The 26,371-nt window shown below is 39.1% G+C and overlaps 1 protein-coding gene across 1 annotated transcript in view; it reads left to right on the top strand.

Annotated features, from left to right (window-relative positions):
• trim67 (tripartite motif containing 67) overlaps positions 1-26,371 on the top strand; it is a 75,637-nt gene that overhangs the window by 16,631 nt on the left and 32,635 nt on the right. The window contains exons 3-4 of the mRNA XM_084737783.1: positions 20,515-20,610; positions 25,932-26,054. Of these exons, the coding sequence (XP_084593909.1) occupies positions 20,515-20,610; positions 25,932-26,054 (219 nt within the window). The remainder of the gene's footprint in view (positions 1-20,514; positions 20,611-25,931; positions 26,055-26,371) is intronic.

The following is a 26,371-nucleotide window of genomic DNA, read 5'->3' as shown; positions in this document are numbered from 1 at the left end:
CAAGAAAATCCACAGCCTACCCTGTCTCCCTTATGACTGTGGTGTAGTTAACACACATTTCTTTGAAATAAATATTAAATATTAATAATATAATATATTAATTTATAAAACACACTGGATTCACGAGGAGTTTGTGTGGGGTTTGTGTCCAGACTCCTGCAACAAAAGCACTTTGGTTAAGGTAAGAAAATATTGTGATTTTGGCCAGCCAAGAATGCCACAGCCGTTTGAAATCTGAAAATCTTCATGGCCCACCCAAACCTGTAATCACAACTCTGATCAAGACACAAGACTAATTGCACCAATGATGAGATGTAAGATACGTTCATGTGACGGGTCACCAAATAACAACTGTTAAACTAGATCAGATAAATGAACAATAACACGGTAATTTAAATCCCATGACTTTGTTATATTAGTTCTGATTAATTTCAAGGTTGATACTGGTCAGTATTTTGCGACTGGCCAGGTATGTTAATCAACAACATTTGTTGTTATTATAAATGTATTTCGGTCTGCATTACGTTTTCCTCAAAATCATATTTGCTGCGGCAAATCAGTTGTATACAACTGCAGTATTTTCTTTCTGTAGTAAGAAGAAAGTAGTTCTTACATGAAACTCCTCACAACAAGTTCTGTGGATAACCAGAAAGAGATTTCTGTTTTTCAGGTGAATTTATTGATGCTTGTAGCACCTCGAGCAGAGTGTTATCTAGTTCCATTACACTGAAGTGAAGGTAAACATCACTATGGCTGATATCTCCAAAACTCTGCACCAAAACTTGATGGATAAACACCACTGCAGGTTAGAGGAAGAACCCGTATTTTTGCTTGTGGGGTGAACTGTCCCTTTAATGATGACTCGCATTTTAGAAAAACATGACATGTCTTAATACGACCACAGGATGAAAACACTGCACTGATTTTCTCAGTGTAATGTGAAGTGTCTTCTGTGTAATATCCAGTACGTCCTTTGAAATTGAATTCAGCGCCTCAGGCTGTATGACGAGAAATTACAACAATCTTATCAAAAAAATAGGTGCTTTCATCTCCGGGAGACGCCGTTACTGAGGTAATTTAGTGCGAGTGCTGAACTGTGCCGACCGGCCGCGCCTGACTAACCTCATTCCAGATGGCAGCTCGCCGACCATGTCAGGTCAGCCTCACTCGGCTGTAACCTCAGGCCCAACGACACACGCGGAAACACACACTAATGTGTCACACGGTGCTTAGGAGGACATACTGTCGACTTATATTTGTTCTTGGGAACCCTTGAGAACCTTTGAAACATTGGATTTAATCCAAATTAGAATCTTCAGCTGGTTTAATAGAGCTTTACATTTCAACATGTCAGTTTTTCCTTCAGATTCCAGCTGTCTCTCTGAAAATAATGACTTCTTCAATTATTGATACATGAAAAATTTAAGAAAACCAATTAAACAAGCCAATCAGAAGCATGGACTTGGAGTTTTATACATTCTCATGCTTCCTAGCATAAAATGACTACAAGTGACTACTATAAAATAGTCACGTGACAATCATTTGACCAGCAGATCAAAAGCTGCTTCTCTGCTTCTATATCAAAACCTTCCTCTATCATTATCTGAAAATGCAAAATAAAAATGAACAGATTTACAGCCCTCATGCTCCGTATTGATCTTGTACTCAAAACGTGCATACAAGCCAGATGATTAAAAACCTGGCAAATTTAGTTTTGAAGTGCTTTGCTGAGTTTTGGAGATATTGGCCATAGAGATGTCTGTCTCTCAAATATAACGGCAGTAGATGGCTTATGCTGCTTAAAGCACAAAAAAAGGGGAAAACTCAACAGCAAAGTCTCTTTCTAGAAATCATGACTCAAGCTAATCGACAGACCTTTGTATGAGGGACTACTTGTAACAAAATAGAAAGCTGTAGTAGAGGAAAAATCTATTAGTGCTAAATAGATGGAGTATTTTTGTGGCTCAGGAGGTAGAGTAGATAATTCATTACTCAGAAGATTGGTGGTTTGATCCCTGTCATACTTGCCAACAAAAATAGACTTCATTTCTTGCATTCAGGCGACTTTTTAAGAATGAAAATAACTACATATTCTTTGCAAACAAATGCCTGCAGACGACCTATAACTGACACTTACAAATGTTTATCTAAGAGCTTATTAGTTAGCTGCTCTGTCTGATGTTTGCTTGAGTATTTCTGTCTCTCAGTACTCTACACTTCTCTCTCATCATCTCTCAGTTGTAGGACAAGCGTGGATGATTAAGGAGAACTGGATAGAACAGGAGCGATCAAGCTTTCTTCCACATCACATGCATGCCAGAACATAACATTTAGTGTAGCTGTATTGTTGTCCAAGTGCAAACAGTGGAGCTTATACACCCTGTGTGGTTCTAGAAACAGGTTGTGATGATGAAAAGGGATGAAATTTGTCATAAAGCAGGAGAAATATGAGAGAATTGTGACCCCAGGAAGAAACAGGGAAAATCAGGAGGGTTGGCAAGTATGCTCGAAGTGTCCTCAAGCAAGATACTGAACCCCAGATTGCTCACCAATGTGTGAATAATTGAGTAACTGGTAAAAAGGTATCTGTGTTCCATTGCAGTTACAGATAATCAGATTACAAATGCAGTAAGAAAAAACGGGGATTATTAGTTGGATTACAGTTTTTTAAAATAAAGAACGATATGTTACCATGCACAGTGCACACAGTTTCCAATTCATGTGGGACAAAAAAGGCTTCACTGGGTGGAAATTTCAACATTTTTTTGTCTTTAAATCAATCAATCAATCAATAATTTACACACAACAAAGGAAAAACAACTGGACAAACTAATAAACCTAACAGGAAATGTAAAATACTTTATGACTAATCTATTATTAGTTGACTATTAAATTAATCTGCATCTATTTTGATAATCAATAATTTGAGCTTCTTAGATGTGAATATTTTCTGTTTTTGTTACTCCTCTCTGACACTAAACTGAATATCTTTGAGTTGTGGGCAAAGCAAGACATTTGAGGACGTCATCTTGGATTTTGATCAACATTTTTCACCAATTTTTTTTTACTTTGTATGGACCAAACAGCTAATCGATTAATTTAGAAAATAATTGACCAATTAATCATTAATTGCAGCTCTAAAAACACCACATTAGGCTAAGAAATGTCACTGTATTTTATGAAGTAATCCAAAAGTAATAGATATTGTAGTTACATTACGTTAATATCCTGATGAGCAGGATAGCAACTTGCATGGGGCAGCCTGTGCTATCGATGTGTGAGTGGGAGAATGCTGACATGAGTTGTTAAGCGCTTTTAGCGGTCAGTAGACTAGAAAAGTGCTACGTAAATGCAGCCCATTTACCATTTTAAGAGGATATAGGATGTGGAATCTAATCTTAATTCTAACCTTAACACTGAAACAAAGTCTTAACACTAAAATAGACGGTTAACCTTGTGAGGACTGGATTTTTGTCCCCACATGGGAGCTCAGTCCTCGTGATATGACCGCGTTAACAGATTTCTGTCCTCACAATGTCATGAGAGCGTAGCATGCGCACACACACACACACACACACACACACACACACACACACACACACACACACACACACACACAGTGACACAGAGTAACTCAAGGCTGTGCTGCTGGACTTGAGCATCGCATGTAGGTTAATGCACACTTTACTACACTTCCTCTCCTCTGGCTGTACCACTGCAGACAGGCTCTGCAGAAAGGCTGTGTGTGTGTGTGTGTGTGTGTGTGTGTGTGTGTGTGTGTGTTAATGTTGGTAGCTCAGTCTAGTACTGTGTGTGTGTGTGTGTGTGTGTGTGTGTGTGTGTGTGTGTGTGTGTGTGTGTGAGAGAGAGAGTATTTGTGATCTATTTTTGGTTACAGAACGAGTGCTGATGCCAGACCTCTGAGGAGAGTGTGGACATCCTATAGTGGAACAATGAGTATCGTTACCATGGTTACAAGAGGCTGCTCATTCATTAGGAAGTCCAATAAATTAAACAGCAGATTATATCCTTTAGATGAGTCTTGTGTGTGTGTGTGTGTGTGAGTGTAGGGCAGCCTGTATGCATGTGTCAGCTTATATTTTCTGTAGTGTAACAGTGAACAAATTGTTAGCGTTCTGAAACGACAACAGAGAAAAATGTAGTGTCCCATGATAGTCCATAATAGATTTATCATCCCCAACAAACCTAATTTGCACTTGTTTTATGACAATTATGCCCTTGGCAATCTACCTACCCTCTGCATTTATTAATATGGAAGATGCCCTGATCAATTATTGATTAGAGGGGCTGTTCTTCTTTGCTTTGCAGCACTTTTGTTGCCTCGCCGCTCTCTTCTCAGAAGCTAACCCCCACGAGGAGGAAGAGTCAGGGTGATAAAACGATGCTTCCTCCTTCCTCCCGGAGCTCATTCCGGCAGTTCTGGCTGCAACCACTGATCCCTGTTACGGTTTATCTAAGACGAGCGGGGAGGAATCCATTTCTCTGGAGAGGATGTGACAGTGTTGTGCTCTGGTCGGGTGGCAAACTGTGAACAGTCTCGTCAGAGTAAGCAGGAGTGGAAGCATTTGAAGTAGCTTTTTCTGTCTCTGCAGGGACTTGCTTTTGATTTTATTGATAAATAAAGGAACAGGAAGTTAAACATGAACTTCACATGTTACAGTAATGTATTAGTAATATATTTTATGGTTCATAATGGACAGGCACACTCAGTTAAGATGTTTATGAACGTGTAAAAAGGTGCTGACTCATAGAGATGAAGCAGGCCAAAACAATAAATGCAGCAGCAGAAGTGTAAATCAGCACTTCCTTTTAGCTGCACCGGACATGTTTGAGCACTGAACCTTATGCTATAAATATTGATGGTGTACGTATAGATGGTGAAAAAGCTTCATATAGCAGTTTTAATAGTATAGAAGCTTTCTGCTATGCATGAAGGATAACCTCTGCTCCACACCTGCAAAACACAAGTGTTTTTTTTCAGTCATGCAAGTGGTGCAGCTCTAGGTATAATGTCAGTCAAATGGCCAACCACTTTAGTCCAGACTGAAGTATCTCAGTAACTACTGGATGGACTGTCATGAAATCTGGTTGAGGCAATAATCGTTTATGACCAAATACCAGCAAGGCTAATGATGTTCCCATCAGCCTCAGCTGTACCTTGTGTTTTGCACAAATTAGTGATTAGTGATAGTATTACCAAGGTTGATTAATCGCCAAAGCGGTTGGGTCCCAAAACCCAGTGCCAACATGGCCTACACGTCCAGTACCTACTTCACCAAATCATAACACCTGAAGGCCAAGCTGTTGATTGAAATAGTTGCGGTTTCCTGAATTTTCAGTAGTGGACAAATAATTAAGAATAAGTTGTAGACAGTTTCACAAAGTTTATAAAGTTTCCCCTAACTCAACAACTCACAGAGCCTCGTATCTCCTGCTCCGTCCCACTCCAGTTTCGCTCAGGTACTGCTCACACCACCAGTCTGACATGTGCTCAAATGCGCGATAATAATATTGAAAAAAGAAATAGATGCACATGAATGGTGACCTTTTCATAAAATGCTGCTGGTTCTGTGGTGTGAACCCTGCAGTGCGTCATGTAAGCTTCAAATGACGCACGCATATTGAAGCTTTTAGTGCGTTTTGGCCTACAGGCTACGGTTTAAACTAATGCTGAATTACAATGCAGATTTTTCTTTTTTGGAGTGAGCGACTTGAGCGGACCGGGATGAAATCTGAATTGAGCGTGGAGGGACAATGACCGGCTTTGAGCGGAGAAGTGAGGGGTCAAACAGCTCTGTGAGCGAGGAGCAGAAATTTTCACCACTCCACTCCGCTCACATGCTTTGTTGCGGACTCTACTTTTTTTTTTTTTTTTTTACGTGCACTCCATTCCACCCCCTCAAACTACTCATGCCAGGCTTTGCTCTGGAGGACAGAGCTCTGACCTCAGTGAGAATAACGAGAATGCATTAAGAATATCAGGCGTAAACATGAAGGCAAACTTTATTGCTTATTATTCAGGTAACGTCCGCAGATTCAGATCCCATTTTAAGATCAGGTGTAAATGGGGTCAGAGTTGCTCGCATGGCTGTAGACTCTTAGTCTTGTGGGTTTGGTGCACGTCACTTTTGGTATCATTATTTTGCATTCTTCTGCAATGACACCAGGAAGACAGAATATTTGAATCTAATTTGTGTATTTATATCTAAATGATACATAGAAATCTTGCGTTACTTCCACACATTATCTCCGTCCCAGTCATTTAAACATCACATTACACTGAAATCACATTTCTTTGCTTTTGTTCTCTTATCAAAACAATGAAAAGCCTACAGCCATGATGACTAATCATGACCAACACTGATCATCTGGAGATATTTATTTATTTATTACGGATTCGTCCCTCCTGATATTTAAGATTTTTTTTAATTTACTTTGGCCCAGCTGGTGGATTCTTGCTCTGTTTTGGTCAGGCTGAAGCTGAATGTGTTCACTCTGGTGTATGAGCCTTAAAATGGCTGTGTAGCAGAGCAGCAGAGGATTGGGTGGCTGAGCGATGGTGGATGAGAGGATGAAGAGGAGGAAGGGGAAAGGAGATTGGTTTTGACCTCCACCAGATGTGAAACACTAATACTGTAACACAGCTGGCTGACCAGACCGAGGACAGCCTGATTGTTCTGCTGGAGTACAGTTCTATGTACTGTAATCTTATATATAAAGTTAGATTTTAATCAAATATATCAGTGTTTATAGCAATTACAGCTTTGTCAACACAAGCATACATGTGGCTCTTTGAATTTAGATTAGACCAGTCTGAAGGGACTCTTAGAAACAAGGGTTCCAAAAGGGTTCTTCCTGAAGGGCTGAGGTTCTACCCAGAGTTACATTAAGAACCATTTTCATCCAAAGAGCCTTTTTTGGAAAAAAAAAGAGTTGTTCAAGGATTGTTGAAATCTTTAAAGAACTCTTTCATAAATGGTGTCTTTGTTCCATAAAACTGTTCTTGGTAGAATCCCCCAAGTGGTTTCTACCTAAAACCCCTGGAATATAAAAAGGTTCCCAGTAGAACCCCCTGAGGATGTTCAACATAAAACCTCTGGAACCCAAAAAGGTTCTGGGTAGAAACCACGTGGTGGATTCCAGATAAAACCCTTTGAATACAAAAGCGCCCTTGATATACTAAAAGGTTCTCTGTAGAACACCCTAGGTGAGTTCCAGATAAAACCCCTGGAATAAAATGGTTCTTGGTAGAACCTTGTGAGTGTGTTCTAGTTCAAACCCTTGGAATATAAAAGGGTTCTTTACATAATCCCCTTGTTGGGTTCTAAATAAAACCCTTGGAATTTAAAACTGTTCTTGGTAGAACCCCTTTGGTGGATTCTGTATAAAACCCTTGGAATCGAAAAGGTTTCTTGGCGGGACCCTCTTGGTTGGTTCTAGATAAAAACCTTTGGTATATCAAAAAAGTAGCAGAACCCCCTGGGTGAGTTCTTGTTAGCTCCCTTAGAAGGATCCATTACCCCACAGAAAGATTCTTTGTAGAACCTGTCATGGGGGTTCTGGGTAAATCCTTTTACAGATGGTTCAAGGTAGAACCCTTTAGGTTAAACTTTTGGAAAGGGTTCCAAGTGGAATCTTTATAAAAGGTTGGAACTAAAAAGGGTTTTCTGGGGCAAGCTGAGGAACCCTTTATGGTTCTGTAGTTAGTACTTTTATTAGGGGGCCAAGCCCGCGGGGACTGGGGAACGCGTATGCAAGCATACGCGTTTCCCAGTACCAGCGGTGCTGGGAACCCTATTGTTTTTGTTCAGATTTTTATTATTTTCCTCCTCTATTTTTATTCTTCTCCCGATAAAAGTCATACTGCAGGCTAAACCGTGCAAGGTAGGGCGGTGCAATTTGGAGGGCTGGCCCACACCCCCGCACGTACCTCAGACGCAAAAAACTGCACACGTCCGCCTGCAGGGGGCGCTATAAGCAAGGACAACGCGTTTTGGCCTATAACTCCCACACCGTATGTCGCACATTCAAAAACCTTATATCCCCATATTCCTTGAATGGAGCTGAGTCACTTTGTAATTGGCCACGCCCACTTCCGCCTAAATAATTTTTTCGCAAAATCGCGAAAAGTGGCAAACCTGCTTTTTCGAACTCCTCCTAGGGATTTTGTTCGATCTGAACGAAAATTGGCCCATACACTCTTCTGCTCCTCATGACAAAAAGTTATCAAAAGATTTTTTTTGGGTTGAAAATTCCGCGAATTATTAACGAACAAATTTCCGTAGCTAGCCATAAAAATGGAAAATGTGGCATATCTCGGTCAAAGTAAATGCTATCGACACCAAATCAGAGATCCTTGGTTGGCATGAGACTGGGAGCCTATGAGCTGAATTTGGTGAATGTTGGCACCTAGGGGGCGCTAGAGATATGGGAAGTTTATATCTCTAGAACGGCTGCACTGATTTCGACGAAATTTGGTCCGTACGATGTAGGCCCAGTCCTGAGGCCATATCTTCAAGGGGGTCATGACAGGTCAATGTGGGCGGGGCTTATTACAAGATAAACAAAAAAAAATTAATTTCTGCCAAAGTATAATACTTAGGGTTTTGAAATTTTATGGCTACATGTAGAATAGGACTCAGATCCCGCCTACCGAAAATCGCGTTTGTGCTCCACTAGGGGGCGCTATAACGCATTTTTGCCTATAACTTCCATATTTTAAATGACACGTTGAAAATTTTTATATTGCCGTATTCCCTGAATAGCGCTGGATTTTCTGACGTAGGCCCCGCCCACTTTCGCCGAAAATTCCCGTCGCTAAGTCGCCACATGTCCGAAACCTACTTTTTCGAACTCCTCCTACAGTTTAAGCGCCATCTGTGCCAAACTTTGCACATACGATGTCTAGATGTGTCTGATCTAAAGTTATCAAAGGAATTGTTGAACGACAAAAAATTCGCTAATTATAACCGAACGATTTTTTGGGTAGCTCAAAAAACGCATGTTGTGTCATATTTCAGTCAAACTAAAGTCTTTTGACTTCAAACTTAACACGCTCGTTCCAGAGGTCATCCGCAGACTCGGTGCCAAATTTGGTGCGGATCGGCCAATAGGGGGCGCTACAAACCCAAATAGGTGGCGCTATAACGCATTTTTGCCTATAACTTCCACATTTTAAATGAGACGTTGAAAAATCTCATACTGCCGTGTTCCCTGAGAAGCGCTGGATTTTCTGACGTAGGCCACGCCCACTTTTGCCGCAAATTGCCGTCGCTAAGTCGCCACATGTCCAAAACCTACTTTTTCGAACTCCTCCTACAGTTTAAGCGCCATCTGCGCCAAACTTTGCACATACGATGTCTAGATGTGTCTGATCTAAAGTTATCAAAGGAATTGTTGAACGACAAAAAATGCGCTAATTATAACCGAACGATTTTTTGGCTAGCTCAAAAAACACATGTTGTGTCATATTTCGGTCAAACTGAAGTCTTTTGACTTCAAACTTAACACGCTCGTTTCAGAGGTCATCCACAGACTCTGTGCCAAATTTGGTGCGGATCGGCCAATAGGGGGCGCTACAAACCCAAAAACATCAGGTTTCCCAAAAGTTGCTCAGATTCGTCCTAAATTCGCTGTGCATGATGTGGGTTCCCTCCTGAGGCCGACCGCAAAGTTACCTAATGATTGGTCATGAATACCGCAGCTCGGACGACGGCGCGCATCCCCGCGATTGCCCCGAGCCCCGCGTCCCTCGGAGCCCGCGGCGGCGGCTTCCGAGGGCCGCGAGGACCGGCTCGCACGGGGAGGCTTGGCCCCCGTTCATAACTGCTTGCAGTTCTAGTTATTTCTGTGGTTGTTAAGGACTTCTATCAAGAATTTTATCAAGTATCTATTTTTTTCAGTACTATATACTGATTGTTTATGGGTTCTAATGACAGAATCTGCTCTCAGATTCAACACAGCAGTTTATGAGTATGGTTACTATCTTTCTCTGTTCCTCTGAGTGTAGAGCTGTTCTCTACTCTCCCACGATGCTGCAAACAGTGTTTCTGTGTTCTGTGTTCTATTTTTACCAGCCCATGCAAACATGAGTAGAGCCTTTTCAAAGGAATATCAATGCTTTTCATGGATGATCATGTAATTTAGATTTTTTTTAAATATTAAAGACATGAAAACATAATAAGATTTTCACTCATACACTCTTAGAAATAAAGGTCCCAGCTACAGCCATAAAGCATTCTTCTTGTCCCCAGAACCTTTTATAAAGGTTCCGCTTGGAATGCTCTCAGACAGTTCTAACTAGAACCCATCATAAAAGGTTACCTACAACTATCAGTGAAAGGTTTCATCCTGAGCCCCCCTGAGAGGTTCTTCAGAGAACCCTTCTGAGGTGTAATGGTTCCACCCTCTCTGGGGGTTTTACCCAGAACTAACAAGAACCCATCCAGGGTTCTACTGGGAACATACAGAGAACCTCTTTATATTCCAAGGGTTTTATCTAGGTTACACTTGGTGTTCTACAGAGAACGTTTTTACGTCCAAGGGTTTTATCTAGGACACATTCAGGGGGTTCTACAGAGAATGTTAATATATTCAAAGAATTTTATCTAGAACACAACGGGGGATTCAAGGATCTCAACAATCCTTCTTCCAAGAAGGGTTCTTTGGATGAAAATGGTTTTAGTGGAGCAAAGAGTTTAGTATCTAGAACCCATCCAGGAGTTTCTAACAGGATCCCAATTTATATTCCAAGGGTTTTTTTTTTTATCTGGAATCCAACAAGGAGGTTTTCAAAAAAAGCTTTTTATATTTGAAAGGTTTTATCTAAACACACTCAGGGGGTTCTACAGAGAACGTTTTTATATTAGAAGGGTTTTACCAAGAAGACACTCTGGGTTTTCTCCTGAGAACCTCTTGATCCAAGGGTTTTATCTAGAACACACCCGGGGATTCAAGGATCTCAACAATCCTTGAAGAACCCTTTCTTCCAAAAAGGGTTTTTTGGATGAAAATGGTTTCTAATGGAACCCTTAGTCTCTACAAAAAAAAAGGCTCTTCAGAAACAGCTAACTCTGGGTAGAACCTCAGCCCTTCAGGAAGAACCCTTTTTGGGAGCCTTATTTCTCAGAGAGCAGCTGTAGTGTAAATGATTGACAGTCACCACAGAGCTGTGATTGTGCACTGTGACTCACACAGTGGAGACTGTGGAGGCAGCTGCAGCTTCTGTAATATATCAGGAACTGACTCTTGGCTGGAGCCAAACTCACACTGCAATCTGCCGCTGATTCACGATGGCTCTCCGTGCAGTGTCTGTGTGTGTGCGTGTGTGTGTGTGTGCGTGTGCCTTGTGTGTCTTGAAATACCAGAGCAACATCTCAGCCAAATGTGCTGTTTAATTTAAGGTGCTTAATGTTTACTTCCGGCGATTTCGCACAGTTTTATTTTGGGAGGAGTGGATTCATTCTGGGCTGCTTTCTTGACATCACAAAAGTGTCATCATGGTGCAGATTGGTCAGCATTAATCCAGTTTGTACCACACTTACTAACTTCTGCACTACTATTACCAAGCACTTCTCTGGAGGTTTTTTATTTGGCATGTAAATGGTCAGCTGGGTGATTATATGGCAGAGGTTTGTAATTTTTTCTCAACCAAGGACCTCTAACTAAATAAAAAAATATATCATGGCCTCTCGTCCATTTCAATGAAGGTGTATTCAAGAAATTTACTGAAAGTACTCACTGTGCAGTAAAATGTTCTCTGTCAGTTATTATACATGATGTTTTTGGAACATTAATGTGTTGCATTTTACCACAGTAAAGGTTTAATGTTGAGCTCATTTAACCATTTCACATGCTCAGGTACTGGAAAGCAGCTTTTTTTTTCTTTTTTTGAGACTAATCCATTTTGCACACCATCCCTGTAATAAATAAATTTACTAAACTAAAGTAAACTAAACTACTTTATATACTGTTGAGTAGTTTAATCTACAGTCATTTATGGTATGTTTTTTTTAAAGAAAATGTACACGTTTGTTGAAATGTATATCTTTATATTATGGTGTTGCAACAATTAATCAAATTGATTAATTGATTATGAGTTGATTAAGGACGTCATCTTGAGTTTCTGGAAACACTGATGGACTGTTTCCACCATTTTATAGAACAAACAACTTTTCAATTAACCACGAAAATAATCAGCAAATTAATCGTCAATGAAATAAATGGTTAGCTGCAGCCCTAATTGTGGCATAGCCCAAAAATATTGAGCTATTAATTTATAAGCCATATCAGTCAGCCTTAGTGAGGATTGAAAATGCTGAAAAGTATCAGAACCAATTCAAAAGCCCCCTTGAGAAAGTGTTTAGGGTAATTGAAAATAGAAATAGAGGACGACATAAAGGCTTATAAATGCAAATGAGAAGAAATAAAAGGGGAGGTGGGGAGGTAAACGAGGGGTTCAGCCCCTCCTCCATGTCTCCTGGGTATCATTTTGACAAGGTCAAAACCACCATCAACCATTCCCCGGCTGACAGCCAAACACATAAGAGCTGCCTATTGTTCTCCTGTGGATCACAGTAACCCCCATCTTCTTTCTGAGATTACTCACCACGACTGCTTCTTTACAACATCAGCAAAGTTTTCAAAAGTCACTGAACTTTCACTGAAAATTTTGAAAATTATCTCTTAGCACATGCAATCAAAGACTCCCTAATTCACAAAGGACCATGCTGGTGCTTTAGTGCATTTTAAGATGCCCTTTGTTTACTCAAAGTCATCAGTCAAAATCTTCTCTGATGGTTGAAAAATGACCTCAGCAAATAAAATCCACAAAAACTTTTTTTCTGTCCAACAATGATCAGCTGTCTCTACATGACTTTACTGTCCACCTGTTGGACTGTAATCTGAGGTTTTGGACCCATTCTAATTAAAAAAAAAAAAAAGATTGTAATAACAATGTGGAGATATCGGTCTGGTCACATTTATTTTATTTGCACACATTTTAAACAGAATAAAATCCAGATATGGACAAAATAAAAAGAAATGTGTGTATACAGTGGTGTACTGATAATAAATAATACTAATGAAAACAAAGCTAACATATTACAGAAAAATGCAAAGAAAAAAGACAACAAACAGAAACAATGAGCAGAAAAAGTAAACCAATCAACAACAATCCAGTAAAAACAAAGAAATATATAAACAACAATATGGAAGGGAAGGGAAAATAATGTATATATAATAGATCCATACCGATCTCAACATGAGAGAGATTGACCATTCAAAATAAAATTTGTGGTGATGACGGTAATGAGTTTGCATCACATGACTGTGGTGATGCATTTATCATCACAGCCCACTTGATGGTCATATTTTTGCACTCAAAGCACTTGGTTAAGGTTACACCCCAAAACATAATTAACCCATAAACCTTGACTTTATGTTTTTTAAAGTTTTATGTAAAGCGTTGCATTCAATACAATGTTTTTTTTCTATCATGTTGAGTTAATGTGAATAAATTAAATACCCGAAGTAAGATTTGATTAAGTTTATGCAAACTTGCACATAAACTGTTGGATTGTGATGCACATAGCCTCCTTATGTGATCTACTAATAAAGTTAGTATAAACTGAATATAAACAAATCTAAATTAAGTATATGCACATTATGTTTACTTTTTTTGGATAAATAAGTTTATATAGTTCAGTTACATTTTACTTAAAAGCATTGCTTCATGTTTATTGGAGCCAAGAAAGTTCACTTGTCCTCATAGAGAAGTCAAGAGAGTGACTTGAAGAACGAGGCAGGGCATTTTAATCATCTAAACCCAACTGCAAGATGCAGGAAGTGAACCCCGGTCTCCAGTGTATACCTTTCATTTACTCCATCATCCCCCCTGAGAATTTTGTCTGGTAGATGAATGTGACACTTTATGGATTGGAAAAAAAACTTGCAAAGCAAACATAATCATAAATCAGGCAGAAATGACATTATCTCCACAGAAAGTCTGCACTACCAGACTGTGACAGCATTGCTCCAATAGACGGTTCACAGTCTGTGATTATTCTGCTGAATATTTGATTTATTACCATCTTCAAACCTGAGACATCACATCCTTTTTCAGTGCAGAGCTACCTTAAGACATTTATCATCATCATCATCCTTTGCCATTTAGCAGTTTTAGCAATAATACACATTCTGGGTTGGGAGGTCTCTGGAAGTTCAAACGCTCATCTTGCCCTCCAGTTTGCTGCTGTTTCATCCTCCTGCCTCCTCCTCTGCATCCTGCTATTTGTTGGGCTGAAACATATCACAGCTGTGCCTCCATGAATGTCACTGGTCTCTCTGAATGTCACAGACTGAATAAATGGTCCTCCATCGCTCCCATAATAAGATAATGAGATAATAGCACTTGTCTGTGAGAGCAATGTTGAAGGGTGCTGACAGTGGGGAAAAAGAAAAATGACACTCCTGTTTGGAGGAGTAATAAAGGATGAAAAAAGGTCAAGGGGAGGAGAACAAAAGACACAAAGGGAGGAAGAAATTGGATTCCTGAATGTACATTTCTGCTCCGCAGGGGCGTTGATCCTCGCTCAGATGAATTTATTCTTATTATCTCTTTTAATTCTTCACTTTCAATTTCCTCCTTTGCTGTACACGATTTTCTCGTGTCTCTGTGTTTTGCTTTTGTTCCAGATTTCTTCAGTGGCTCACTGGTCGTCTTCCTGCAGGGCAGACTTGTCACATTTCAACACTGCTATACACAGTTTTACTGGGCTCTACTGTAGGTTGACGCATCGTGACCGTAGCCAAATTTAGACCTTGATATTGTGATCATGACAGTGTACTCAGGCTTGGTATTAAGAGGAACCTTATAAACCTCAAAATACTGATTCTTTCACATTTTATTCTTTTTTGGAGGCTAATTTTTAGAGAAAATCAGCTGAGAATGATATTTATGTTGACTGTTTGTTTATGTTTCTACTTGACCCCTTAATCTGCCTTAACAAATGAAAGATCAAGGCAGCAACAACGAGCCATAACTTAATTTAAGAGGTAATTTCATAGCGTTGCTTTATGAGGGATGGAAAAACCCACTGAGGGACAGTTTGAAAGCAAATGTGCTTTATTGCAAACCCAACAACTGTCAGATGATGGAGACCAGACCTCTTTAAAGTTAACAAATAAACAAATAAAAACTCAATCTGTTGATGTCTTCAGTGCTGTGGACATCAACAGATTGTTGTGCTGTGATTAGTGCTGTAATCTATTTAAACAGCTGCTCAATTTCAGCCAATTAATTAGACCAAACTAGCAGAGAGGTTGCGCTACACTGCTTTAATGTTGAATATTTGCAAATAAATTGTAAGTCATATATCCAGCTTTATTTTATTGATGCGTTCAGTATCAACATTTTTGCACCCTGTCAAAAAACTTGAGCTGTTTTTGTGCAGCCCAAACTCCAATATAAGTGGAAAGCCACTTAAATCAAATCTAGACTTTGTTTGGAAATAAGAACATTTCCAATGTCAAAATAAGGTTTTAGAAATAACAACTTATGTGTGACAAGGAGGCTTCACTTGGTTAAATCTGGTCACAGCCTTCCTACCACACAATGCATGCTGGGATAGACTGCAGCTCCCCACCACTCTGACAAACAACCAGTGGGTTAAGAAAATCAATGAACGAATTAAGGAGGTCTGCTGTAGTAAATGAGGATGCAGACGGGCAGGTGGGTGAATGGAGCTCAGAACTCTGACCTGATGAACACACACATGATCACGGCTGCAGTTCAATGAATAAAGAACCAGACAGGACAAATGAGGGAGGAGGGGACGTGCCAGGACGGCCCTCGTATGGCACATCCGTCATCCCCTTGTTAGCATCTTGGCATGCAAACACAAACGCACACAGACATGGGCAGGCCAGACAGCTTGCTGGGACAGATGGCCTCTTGGTGAGGAGCAGCGAGAAGCTCCACAGAAGGGTTGGGTTGATTCGTGAACCATGACCTCCACACGTCCCTCCTCCTGACTCCGGACAGCACGTGCACAGAAGAGGGATGGACAGGGATAAGATCTGTGTGTGTGTGGTGTGGGGGTGGAGTGGTTATTGCGGAGATGTGGAGAAGGGATTATGCAGACAGTGCATTGACTGTGTGCAGTGAGAGATTTGTTTTCATTTATGACAAAGGGAAAAGTGAAAGGGAAGAGTATACTGATGATAATGTTTGATAATCAACACTAGCACGAGGTGAATTGATTATTCATTAGGTTTGCTGATTGTGATTAATGCTAATTCACAATGAACTCATTTTTTACATTGTTTAAACTTGGTCACAGATTTTCATTACACTGTTTGGGGAGGGAGACAAAGCTAGAGCAGAAAAATATTAATTATTTAAGAGCATGCATAAGACATTTTTTAGTCATTTGCAAAGCTAGTTATTTTTGTGTTTGTGTTTTGTGCTCAAGGATTCAATTAATAACCACCACACCAACTGAAACACATCATCAGGTCCAGTATTTTGCCAGTGTTAGCTAGCTAATGTTCGCTTAGAAAAAAAAGTGATGTGGAAAACAACTCTGTGCCAGTCAAATCTCCAAACCATGTGGCAAGGAAATATGACCCTGAATATGTTACATTTAGATTCATAGTGGAATCAGAAGTGGGACTTCATTTACCAAAGGTTGAAAACCCCTGATTTACACCATATTATCATATAAGTATGTGTGTGACATGATATCAATATTTCATTTTTTAAATGTTACAGTTATCATCAATGCTGATATATCCCTGCATTAAATTAAGGCACATACAATGCTTCATTCACAGAGTCCTATTTTTTAAAAAATATCCTGTGATGAATAATCAAATGTGAGATAATTTAGGTTGAATTAATCTTTTTTTTTTTTTGCTTTATGGTTACAATTAGACATGCAGATCTCCACCAGGCAACCTGAAAAGAATATTCAGATGTAATCCATTTGTAACCACCAATATATCGATTTCTAACTATACTTTAATTACATATTTTTTCTCAGTAACTTTAACAGATTACAATAACATTTATTGTGATTTAATTACATGTAACTAGTTGCTCCCCAACACTGCTAGCAAGTAAACCTTGTTTTAGTTGAGCAGTTGTTGATGACTGGTAGACCCCATTGGCTGGTTAAGAGGTGACAGTTAATGCTATATATATGTTTTATATGGAATTCTATTTATTTATTTTTATTTTTGCACAAAAGTTTTTAGCCTTTTGAGTCAGTAGTATTCAACATTTGCTACGTACAAGCTCCAGTATGTGTGCAAGGAAAGAAGGAAGCCAGAGGGCTTATACAAAGCACATAAAAGAGATTTACCTTTTCAGCACTTCCTTACACATTTAAGTCAAAGGACTTTATGTTGGTTTCTATAATGTGAAGTGTGAGGTTGTGCTGATCCTTTTAAAAATCACATGTATGAGTTTCAGATAATCATGCCATGATTCTGACCTTTGCTCCATGTAGCAAATACAGCTGTTATTTATGATTTTATGGAACAAAAAGGGAGGGACGCCCACTTGATATTATCGCCTTCTGGCTGTGTGTGTGTGTGTGTGTGTGTGTGTGTGTGTGCGTGTGTGTGTGTGTGTGTTCAGAGAAAAAGGAGCAGGTGGAGAATGTGGGTGTGGCGACAGTGGAGCAGATCCATCACAGCTTGGCATGTGTTAAACAGTGTGTATGCCTTTCCTTTGTCCTGTCTTTTCTTATTTACCAGTGACTGATGCACACACACACATCCACACACACACTGACTAAAGCCCATTTGGACCAAAGTCTTCATTGTGTATTTATTTATATATTTACTGGGCTCAGGCTGTGCTATTTCCACATGCTGTTTTTCATTATATTGTTTCAGTTTAATTTCAAATACCCAACCAGCATCTTTTAATTCATTTTCTTTGTCACAAACTGTTGTTTACTCCAGACAGATATGCAAAGATATGCAAACTTTGTCTCTAAAATCATTTCCTACCAAAACTTTTTAACCTCCTTGCACAGCTTACATGCATGCTTATAGATATCTTTATACTTTTAAAACAGAGCAGTCGTAAGCCAACACCACACAATTAAATCTTACACAAAAGTACGGTAAAAATGTGAGAACTTTTACTCAAAGAATCCCCTGAAACCTGTGTAACCCCAGTTAAACCTCTTAAAGTATTTAATTTTTTTAAAGTTTTAAATGAGGAAATATGTCAACATCAATAATCATCTGGTTTTACAACCTAGGCAGTAAATGCACTTCTTGTTGTGGCTGCACTGTGGATACTATTCCTTTCATTTCTGATGTTGTAACAGACATTTAATCAGTAACATCATAACCAAAGCACAACAGGAGGTTTTATTACCAATGCACAGTTGTCTGATGATGCATATGGATGCACTTCCTGCTGCTGTCACATTTTGGATGTATTGTGTTGTTATTAATTACGGCTGCATGGGCTCTGCTTGATGCTGATGTCTCTCACCTTTGCACAAGAAAGACATTTTTGTCTTTTGCATCCTGCTTGTAGCTTTTTTGAATAGTCTTTGTCCAGCATCAGAGGAAAACTACATTTATATCAAATTTGCCATATTTTCTTTTGTTGAAAAAATGAGAGATTCCTTATAAATTGACCCCTAAAATTTACTATTTTCCTAGCATCCCAAGTCAAGCCTATCCTTAGCAATGGGAGAGAAAAAAAAAATCATGGCTCTGGCCATGGCTCACTGAGTTTTATTCTGTATCTGAAGCATGTGCTGTTTATTAGACTTTATAAGAGATTTAAATGCCTTTTAAATATGCAGTGAAGGAACAAGACTGCAGAGGTTAAACATGTTAATTAACTTATGTTTATAGTTTGGACAGCTGCAGTATTTTATCTGCGCTGGCAGCTGCAGACCTGAACACAAGCTGCCTGTTCACTGTCTGCTGCTGCTCATCTTTCAACATGCAAATTATCTTCAATAGAAAATGATAAGCTTAATTTTTTAAATTATTAAAGTGCTTTTCAAGGGGTCCAAGGTGTTAATGAAACCCACTGAGACCCTGAGTGTCTTGCAGACTGCTCACATTTTATGTCTGTAAATTAACTGGTGGCCAATAAAATGAGATTATTCAGCCGACCAAATTAAACATTGATCAACAAACTCATTTTAGGCGGGTTGTTATTGCTCCCTGACTAGACAGAAGATGCAAACAGCTGTTGATAGCGATATAGAGAATATTTTACATCATAAATATACGTCCCCTGTGGCTTTTCTATGGAAATTAGGTAGAAAATTGGGGGATGTGCTCCATTTAGGGGAGAGTAAATAGAGATAATTTAGTGAGGATCAAAGAATGTCAAACACATTAGTCTCAGTATTCAGATGAAGCACTTGCTGACAAAATATTTGGCGTATAATAAAGATGAGGTGATGTGTTGTTTTGAAAATACTAACACTTCTATTTTGTGACACTGAATAATTTTATGGTACTTTTACTTAATTAAATCTTGTTTTTGCTCCTATAATGCTTTTATACTATATATTTATATTCATTTATTTGTTCTTTTTTGTTTGTTTAATTTTACCTTATTTGTTTCAGTGATTAAATGTTACTGTTGCTATAAACAAGAGTAAGAAGTGACGGTGTTTTCAAACTCACCACGGATTTTCTGGACTCTAATGTAGATTAGAAAGTTAATCCCAATTATTAAGACAATGCAGTTTTGCTCTGTGCCAGGATCAGACGTAATCTGAGCATCCAGGGAGGATGGTCTGCTGGGAAAAATGATTACGTAACCCCGACGTCCGAGGAAAAGCCTCAAAGCCTCAGTGCATCACTGGTTGTACTGGTTGTAATGGTTTATCCTAGAGGGAGTGTTACAGTAATATCTATTTTTCTCCAGTGTAGTCAGAAATACTAATGTTTCTCAAAGGGTTGGGTCTCTCATTGTCATGTTATAGCCTTGTTATATTTATGTTTTAATAATTTTGTTTCCCCTGTGTTGTCAGAAATGGTGTCAAATACCAATGTATTTTATGAAAGTTAGAAATTCCTGTATTGTCCCAACACTAGTCTAATGAAGTAGAAATTATATTGTTTAGAGCTGATGTCAGCAATAATCAACACTGAATAGACATGTTTTGAATTCCCATGCTTTTGATTTGATATGGTGATTTCCATATAGTTGCTATCTTGTGCTGAGGTCAAGAAAAAATGGAGGGAGTAGTGTCATACTAACGAAAAAGCTTCCTGTGGCTATTAAGAACAAGTTTTAATTTTTTACCTACTAGATGAAGTGTTGGAAATGTATTTTAGACTTGTATCTGGGACAGTCATCTGGTTGATTGCAGCAGATTATTCATTATATTTTTCTTTTTGTAGATATAAAAGTGAAAACAGTTTTTAAAATGGCGTGAAAGGTCCCATTCTGCATGTGTTTTAGTTGTTAAGTGTCTTTGTGTCTGTGTGTCTCTGCAGTGCCAGCTCTCCCAGGCCTTGAACGGTGTCTCAGACAAAGCTAAAGATGCCAAGGAGTTCCTGGTTCAACTCAAGAACATGCTTCAGCAGATACAGGTAACACCACGGTTTAACACTATGTGTGAAATATACTGTTTATCCTAATCAAACTCTATACTCAATCCCATCTCTAGATATCCTCAGATAGTTTTACATTGGATGATTTTTTTTTCATCATATCATTGGCGACACATTCCTCAGAAGCCCAGAATGAAAATGCAGCTACAAAACAAAAAGCAGGGGGAACGGTCTGTAATAACACTACAGATAGTTTGGAATTGGAGCTGGAATTGGAGTTTGCAGCATCTGACCAATCGCAGCATGGACAAGGCTACTGACAGCACACCAACATATTTCACAAATGAAGAGCAATCTATAATATTAGACACACACAGTCATAACCAGCATAATCCAGACTGAAAGAAACACACCTGCAGCTGCCACATGCAGGAATGCAGTAATAATAATGATAATAGTAATGATAACATATTTATTCTATTGTGAGATTTTTAGGATACTGAAAGACACTTTACATAAGTTAAAATGATCATAGAAGACAACAAACTATATATATATATATATGTACTGTATATCATACAACATTAATCACACGTTAAAAACACTTAAACTCAAGTTAATACTCTTCTCACTGCAGCTCTGAAGCAGCTCTCATGTGCTTGCATCTGGGTGTTTTCACGAGGATGCCTGATGTTTTCAGCTGGGAAAAAAAAAACTGTGGACACAGGGCCTTAAAATATCACTGCTCCATCATTAGAGCACGGGTAGATCTGACTATAATTACAGCCGTCCAGTCTGTTAAATTAAAGTGCCGCTTATGTGCATTCTTGAGACAGTTTTAGTCTTATTCTTTCAGCAGCCCTCAGCGGTGTCAAGCTGACATCAGAGAGAAAAAGACGATTTCATATCTTTGGTGATCATCTGTCCATCATCTGATCAGCTGACAGATGATCAAACGTATTGAATGATGTAATTGTGAGTGCAGTCCAATATTCTAAATGCACCAGTCGGTCAGAGCTCAGTATAAAACAGACTTGGTGCAAATAAAAAATTAATATAACAACATTATTCAAAGCAGTCAGCAGGTTGACTTTCATATGTTTTTTTAAGTTCAAGAAGATTTAGGGGTTAGTGCTTCAATCAGTCTCTGTTGTTGGATGACATCAGTATATAAAAGCACAATGAAATAACACTTTTCCCTCTCGTGATCCACACACTGCCTGTGCACCGAGCTTCACAGGGTCTTGGTGACGCCCAGTGCCATCTTTTAAGTGATTTGATTGGTCAGCTGGCGGTGCTTTATCCATATCGATCTCTTATCTTGAACATAACCTTTGCCGGAGAAGGTTAGGCGTTCAGCGTAAGTTACCATGATGATCCACCCTGGTAAGAAGTGAACCAACGTCCTAGAACCGGAAACCCTGGGTTAACCCTGAAAGCTACCTCACTAAACCCAACCCTGCTTCGTAGTGCAGGCCCCAGGTCTGGTGGGGAGTTCCTGGTATGCAGTGGTTAGTACCTACCAAAAGTGGTCAAAGAAAAGGACAACTGGTGAACTGCCAACAGTGTCATGGGTGGCAAAGCCTCAATGACGTGCCTGTGGAGTAAAGTTTAGCCCATCTGAGCCCATCCCCCTCAGCCAATCATGCGGCTTCCTCAGGGTTTCTCCTGCCCCAGGATCTCCATGAAGGTCTGTCTGTGTAAGATTATACCAGAACCGATATCCCCGTTGAATCAGTTTCCTCCACAAGTAGAAGTCTTTACTTAATTTACACCACCACTGATTTCTTTCGACTAAGTACGTCTAGCTCTGGGGGACCTACTGGTAATGGGCAATAAGCTCCAAATAAATCAGTTACAGAGGAATATTTGGACTCCTCACACAGTGCAGCTGGAGGAAAATCCACTGAATCACTAAACTAAAACAAACCATATCAGCCAAAAGTGTGGAGTGTGTGTATATATGTGTGTGTGTTTGTGTGTGTGTGTGTTGCCTGTGGACAGCATTGCTGTGCAGCTGATCTCTCCCACAGCATCTGCCAGTCATACACACACTGTCTGCACTGTCAGCCGCAGCGCTCTGAGCAGGCATTAAGAGTCTTACTGCAAAATGAAGAGGATTGCATTTAAGTAAAAATAAATAAATAAATAAATAAAAACCTTAGCAGTACTTTGCTCGGTCTGAGAGCCGGAGAGCAGACAGAGAGATGGGTGGATAAAGAGAAAGAAAAGTGTGGGAGTGAGGAATAAAGATCTCCAGCACTCATCCTCTTATATCTAAACAGTGTAACTCAGCGGAGCAAGCTTGATTGGAAACCACTGCTATCTAAGACCTCATCTCCTCATCATCTCTATGTAGAGATAAAATGCCCCTGTGGATCATTCTCTCATTAACTGTGAGCTCCTGTAGCTGCCGCACGCAGACCTACACGGCAAACAAGACCTCCAAATTACACAATTAAGTAAGCTGTTTGTCTGCCTTTTTCGACAACAGACATAAAAGTTTTATGATCTGACGTCCCAAAAATGTCACTGTGGAAAAATAAACACGTTTTCTGATATGATGCTCCTATCTACAGGACATCATTTGTCAGTGTCTTCTAAAATTGTTTAAAACCTGTTAAACAATAAATCTACTTGATAAGTGATACTTCTGTGGTTAAAGTTTGGTCAGGATCAAGCGCAAAAATAACAAAAGGAAAGGTCAAAGTTTGCCTTAAAATATAATGCTTTGTTAAGGTTAGGAGACCTTTGTCGTCAGGGTGACAATAATGAACTCAGTCAGGGAACAACATCGACTGGCAGTATTAAAGAGGAAACAAAGAGCTGTCTCCCGTCTTAACCTGGTCGTCTTAACCTGTCATTTTTTTTGCTGATGTCATGATTACATCACAGTGTTATAAGGTAATAAAGTGAAACTAGGAGACCTGTGTGAGATGCGCCAAAATAAACAAAATTAACTAACAAAATCAAAATGTCAAGAAAGGAAATATTTCCACAACTATTTTCATTATTAAACAGAAAAATACAATCGATCACCTTCTGAATTCTCTCTTTTACGATCCAAGATAAGCTTTAATTACCTTGTTAACTCATCGTAAAACTCACAGAAACCGACGTGGTTTGTCTTTCTAACAATCACCAACTCTGGTTTGGTTGAAATAAATCCTTAATTCGCTGTGTTAGATGTTAAAATAGTGTGGCTGTACGGCCTTTTTTCTTCTGACTTATCCTCCCAAAAAGTAAAATGTGAAAGTGAGTCCTCCTAAGCTCCGCCCACAAAAAAATCTACACGGGTTATAGCCTGACATGCACCTATAAATATTCAACTGTAAAGTAACCAGTAACAATAGCTGTTCAATAAGTGTAGTAGAGTGAAGTAGCAGAAAATGGAAATGAATTAGTCAAGTTAAGTATAATTATCTCAAAAGCATACTTCAGTTAATGTACTTCATTACTTTCCACCCCGAGGGTTCCTGACACTTTTAGGAAGGTTATGAGGTGGCTGCAGAGTGGTGGTTATTAGAGATATGTGCTCTGAAGGATTGTGTTTTCTAATTTTCTGTCTTAGATTTGTTCCTCATTCACATCAAAATCCTCGTGAATCAGGATTCACATTCATTCTGAAATGTTTTTAAAGTTTAATATTTGGGCCTTTTTGCCTTATTTGACAAGATAGCTGAAGAGCAGACAGGACAGGGGGTATAAAGAGGTGAGATGACATGCAGTAAAGGGCTATGGGAGTCAAACCGGCAGCCGCTGTAGAGGACTGATAGCCTCGGTACACAGGGCGCACGCTCTGACCTATAGGGACTCCCTTCATTCTGCATTTAGATGTTGATTTATTCCAAAAAGATCTGTCATTAGCACAAATAAAAGCCCAGAAATGTGGACAACAGAACCTTCCTAGAGTTGAATCTGTTATAGCAACAAGGTTTTGTAATGTGCATGATGGGTAATTTGGGTGTCCACATACATTTGTACTGATGGCTCCCAGCAAGCACAACATAGAAACACACAAACACATTCGTCACTCAGATCACTCAGGTGATTATTCTCTACTTGATTGAGAGTCAATCTACTCACAAAGATTGACCAATCAGCGAGCGATGAGTGTATATGTGTCTGTATCATGCTTCTTCTGTGGTGGTGATGTGGCAACGTCCGACAAAGAGACTAAAATCAAATCGCTGAGAGCTGTTAGTAAAGAAGCAGATCTGTTTGGATGTGCGTAACCTGCAGCCTGTCTGTCCACACACATCTGGCCACGATCTGCATGTGCGCAGTATTTTTATGACGTATAATATAGATGTGTGTCTTGAGGGGGAAGTGGTGGAGAGCGTGGCAGTTGTACAAATAAGAGGTGTGAGTCATTTTCATCTGCAGTCTGTTGAGATAATAAACACTTCATACTGTTTGTTTCGTGGAAACAAAAATAGAAAAAGATCTGTTGTTAAATTAACAAACACAAAGCAGGTCTGTGCTGCTAAATGAAGAAAAATACACCAACAGATCTATTTTAGTCATGTCATATGATCATTTTTTTATATTTCTGGCCAAAGCCCATAATGAGAACGAGGTAAAGTAAAAGTATGACTATTTTCTTGATTCATTGATTAATAGCTGTTTTAAAATGTCAGAAAAATGGCAATCAGTGTTTCCCAAAGCCTAAGATGACGTCCTCAAATGTCTTGTTTTCCTCACAACCCAAAGATATTTAGTTTACCGTCACAAAGGACTAAAGAAACCAGAAAATATTCATATTTAAGAAGTTGAAATCAGAAAATTTAGTCAAAAAAACATAGTTGTACTAAAAATAGTCCACTGATATCAAACTGTACAAATACCCCATTACAAGGAAAAGTTCCGTACTGAAAATGTAAAGTAAACAAACTCATGTTTTACATATTATATGATTATATTATTAATATTCATGTATTAATGTAAAAGCGAGATTTTACTGTTGGATGAGGTAGACCTAAATTTGAACTTCTCTATACAGGACTGCAAGTAATGATTATTTCTTTATGGATTAGTCTGCTGATTATTTTCTCTATTAACTGACTGATTGTTTGGATTGTCAAAATTGTGAGAAATGCTGTCACAATTACACAGAGAGCAAAGTGACACCTTCCTAGTGCTTGTTTTGTGCAACACTCCAAACATCAAAATGATTAAAAAAAAAAAAAAAATTAAATAATTAAAAGGAAAAACAGCAAATCCTCACATTTGAGAATTAATTAATTAATTTTCTGTCGATCAGTTATTTCACTGATGGCTTCAGCTGCACTTGTTATGCATTCTGTGTGTAAAAATTCTGATTGCAGTGTGATTGTGTGTTTGTGTGTGTGTTGCTCCAGGAGAACGGTGTGGAGTTCGAAGCTTGTCTCGTGGCCCAGTGTGACTCTCTGATCGAAGCGCTCACCAGACAGAAAGCCAAACTGCTCACCAAAGTCACCAAGGAGAAGGAGTACAAACTAAAGGTGGGGCTGATTTATTCCTTAGCTTCTCATATTGTCTGTGTGTAGCTGTGTGTTCATCCAGCCTTTTAATTAACTGAACTTCTGATAACTAAAATAAGATAAATTGTGAATCAGTTCTGGTTCCATCAGCTGCTTTGAAAAGAATAGAAAGCATCTTCAACACGTGACCTTTTCTTGATGAGTGCATTGAACTGATACTTTTCCTTTCAACAAAAGCACATTATCAATACTGCAAACAGCTCTCCGTCTCTCTTCATGTGTTAATTTCTTTACTGACGAGTAAAAAAAAGGGCTTTCCCTCCTTCCTTCCTTTCCTG

The sequence above is a fragment of the Lutjanus erythropterus genome, chromosome 15 (assembly GCF_056507025.1).
Source record: "Lutjanus erythropterus isolate fLutEry1 chromosome 15, fLutEry1.hap2, whole genome shotgun sequence".
NCBI classification, from domain to species: Eukaryota; Metazoa; Chordata; class Actinopteri; order Lutjaniformes; family Lutjanidae; genus Lutjanus; species Lutjanus erythropterus.
Note: the sequence above shows the minus strand (reverse complement) of the source record. Positions and strands in the feature narration are given on the sequence as shown.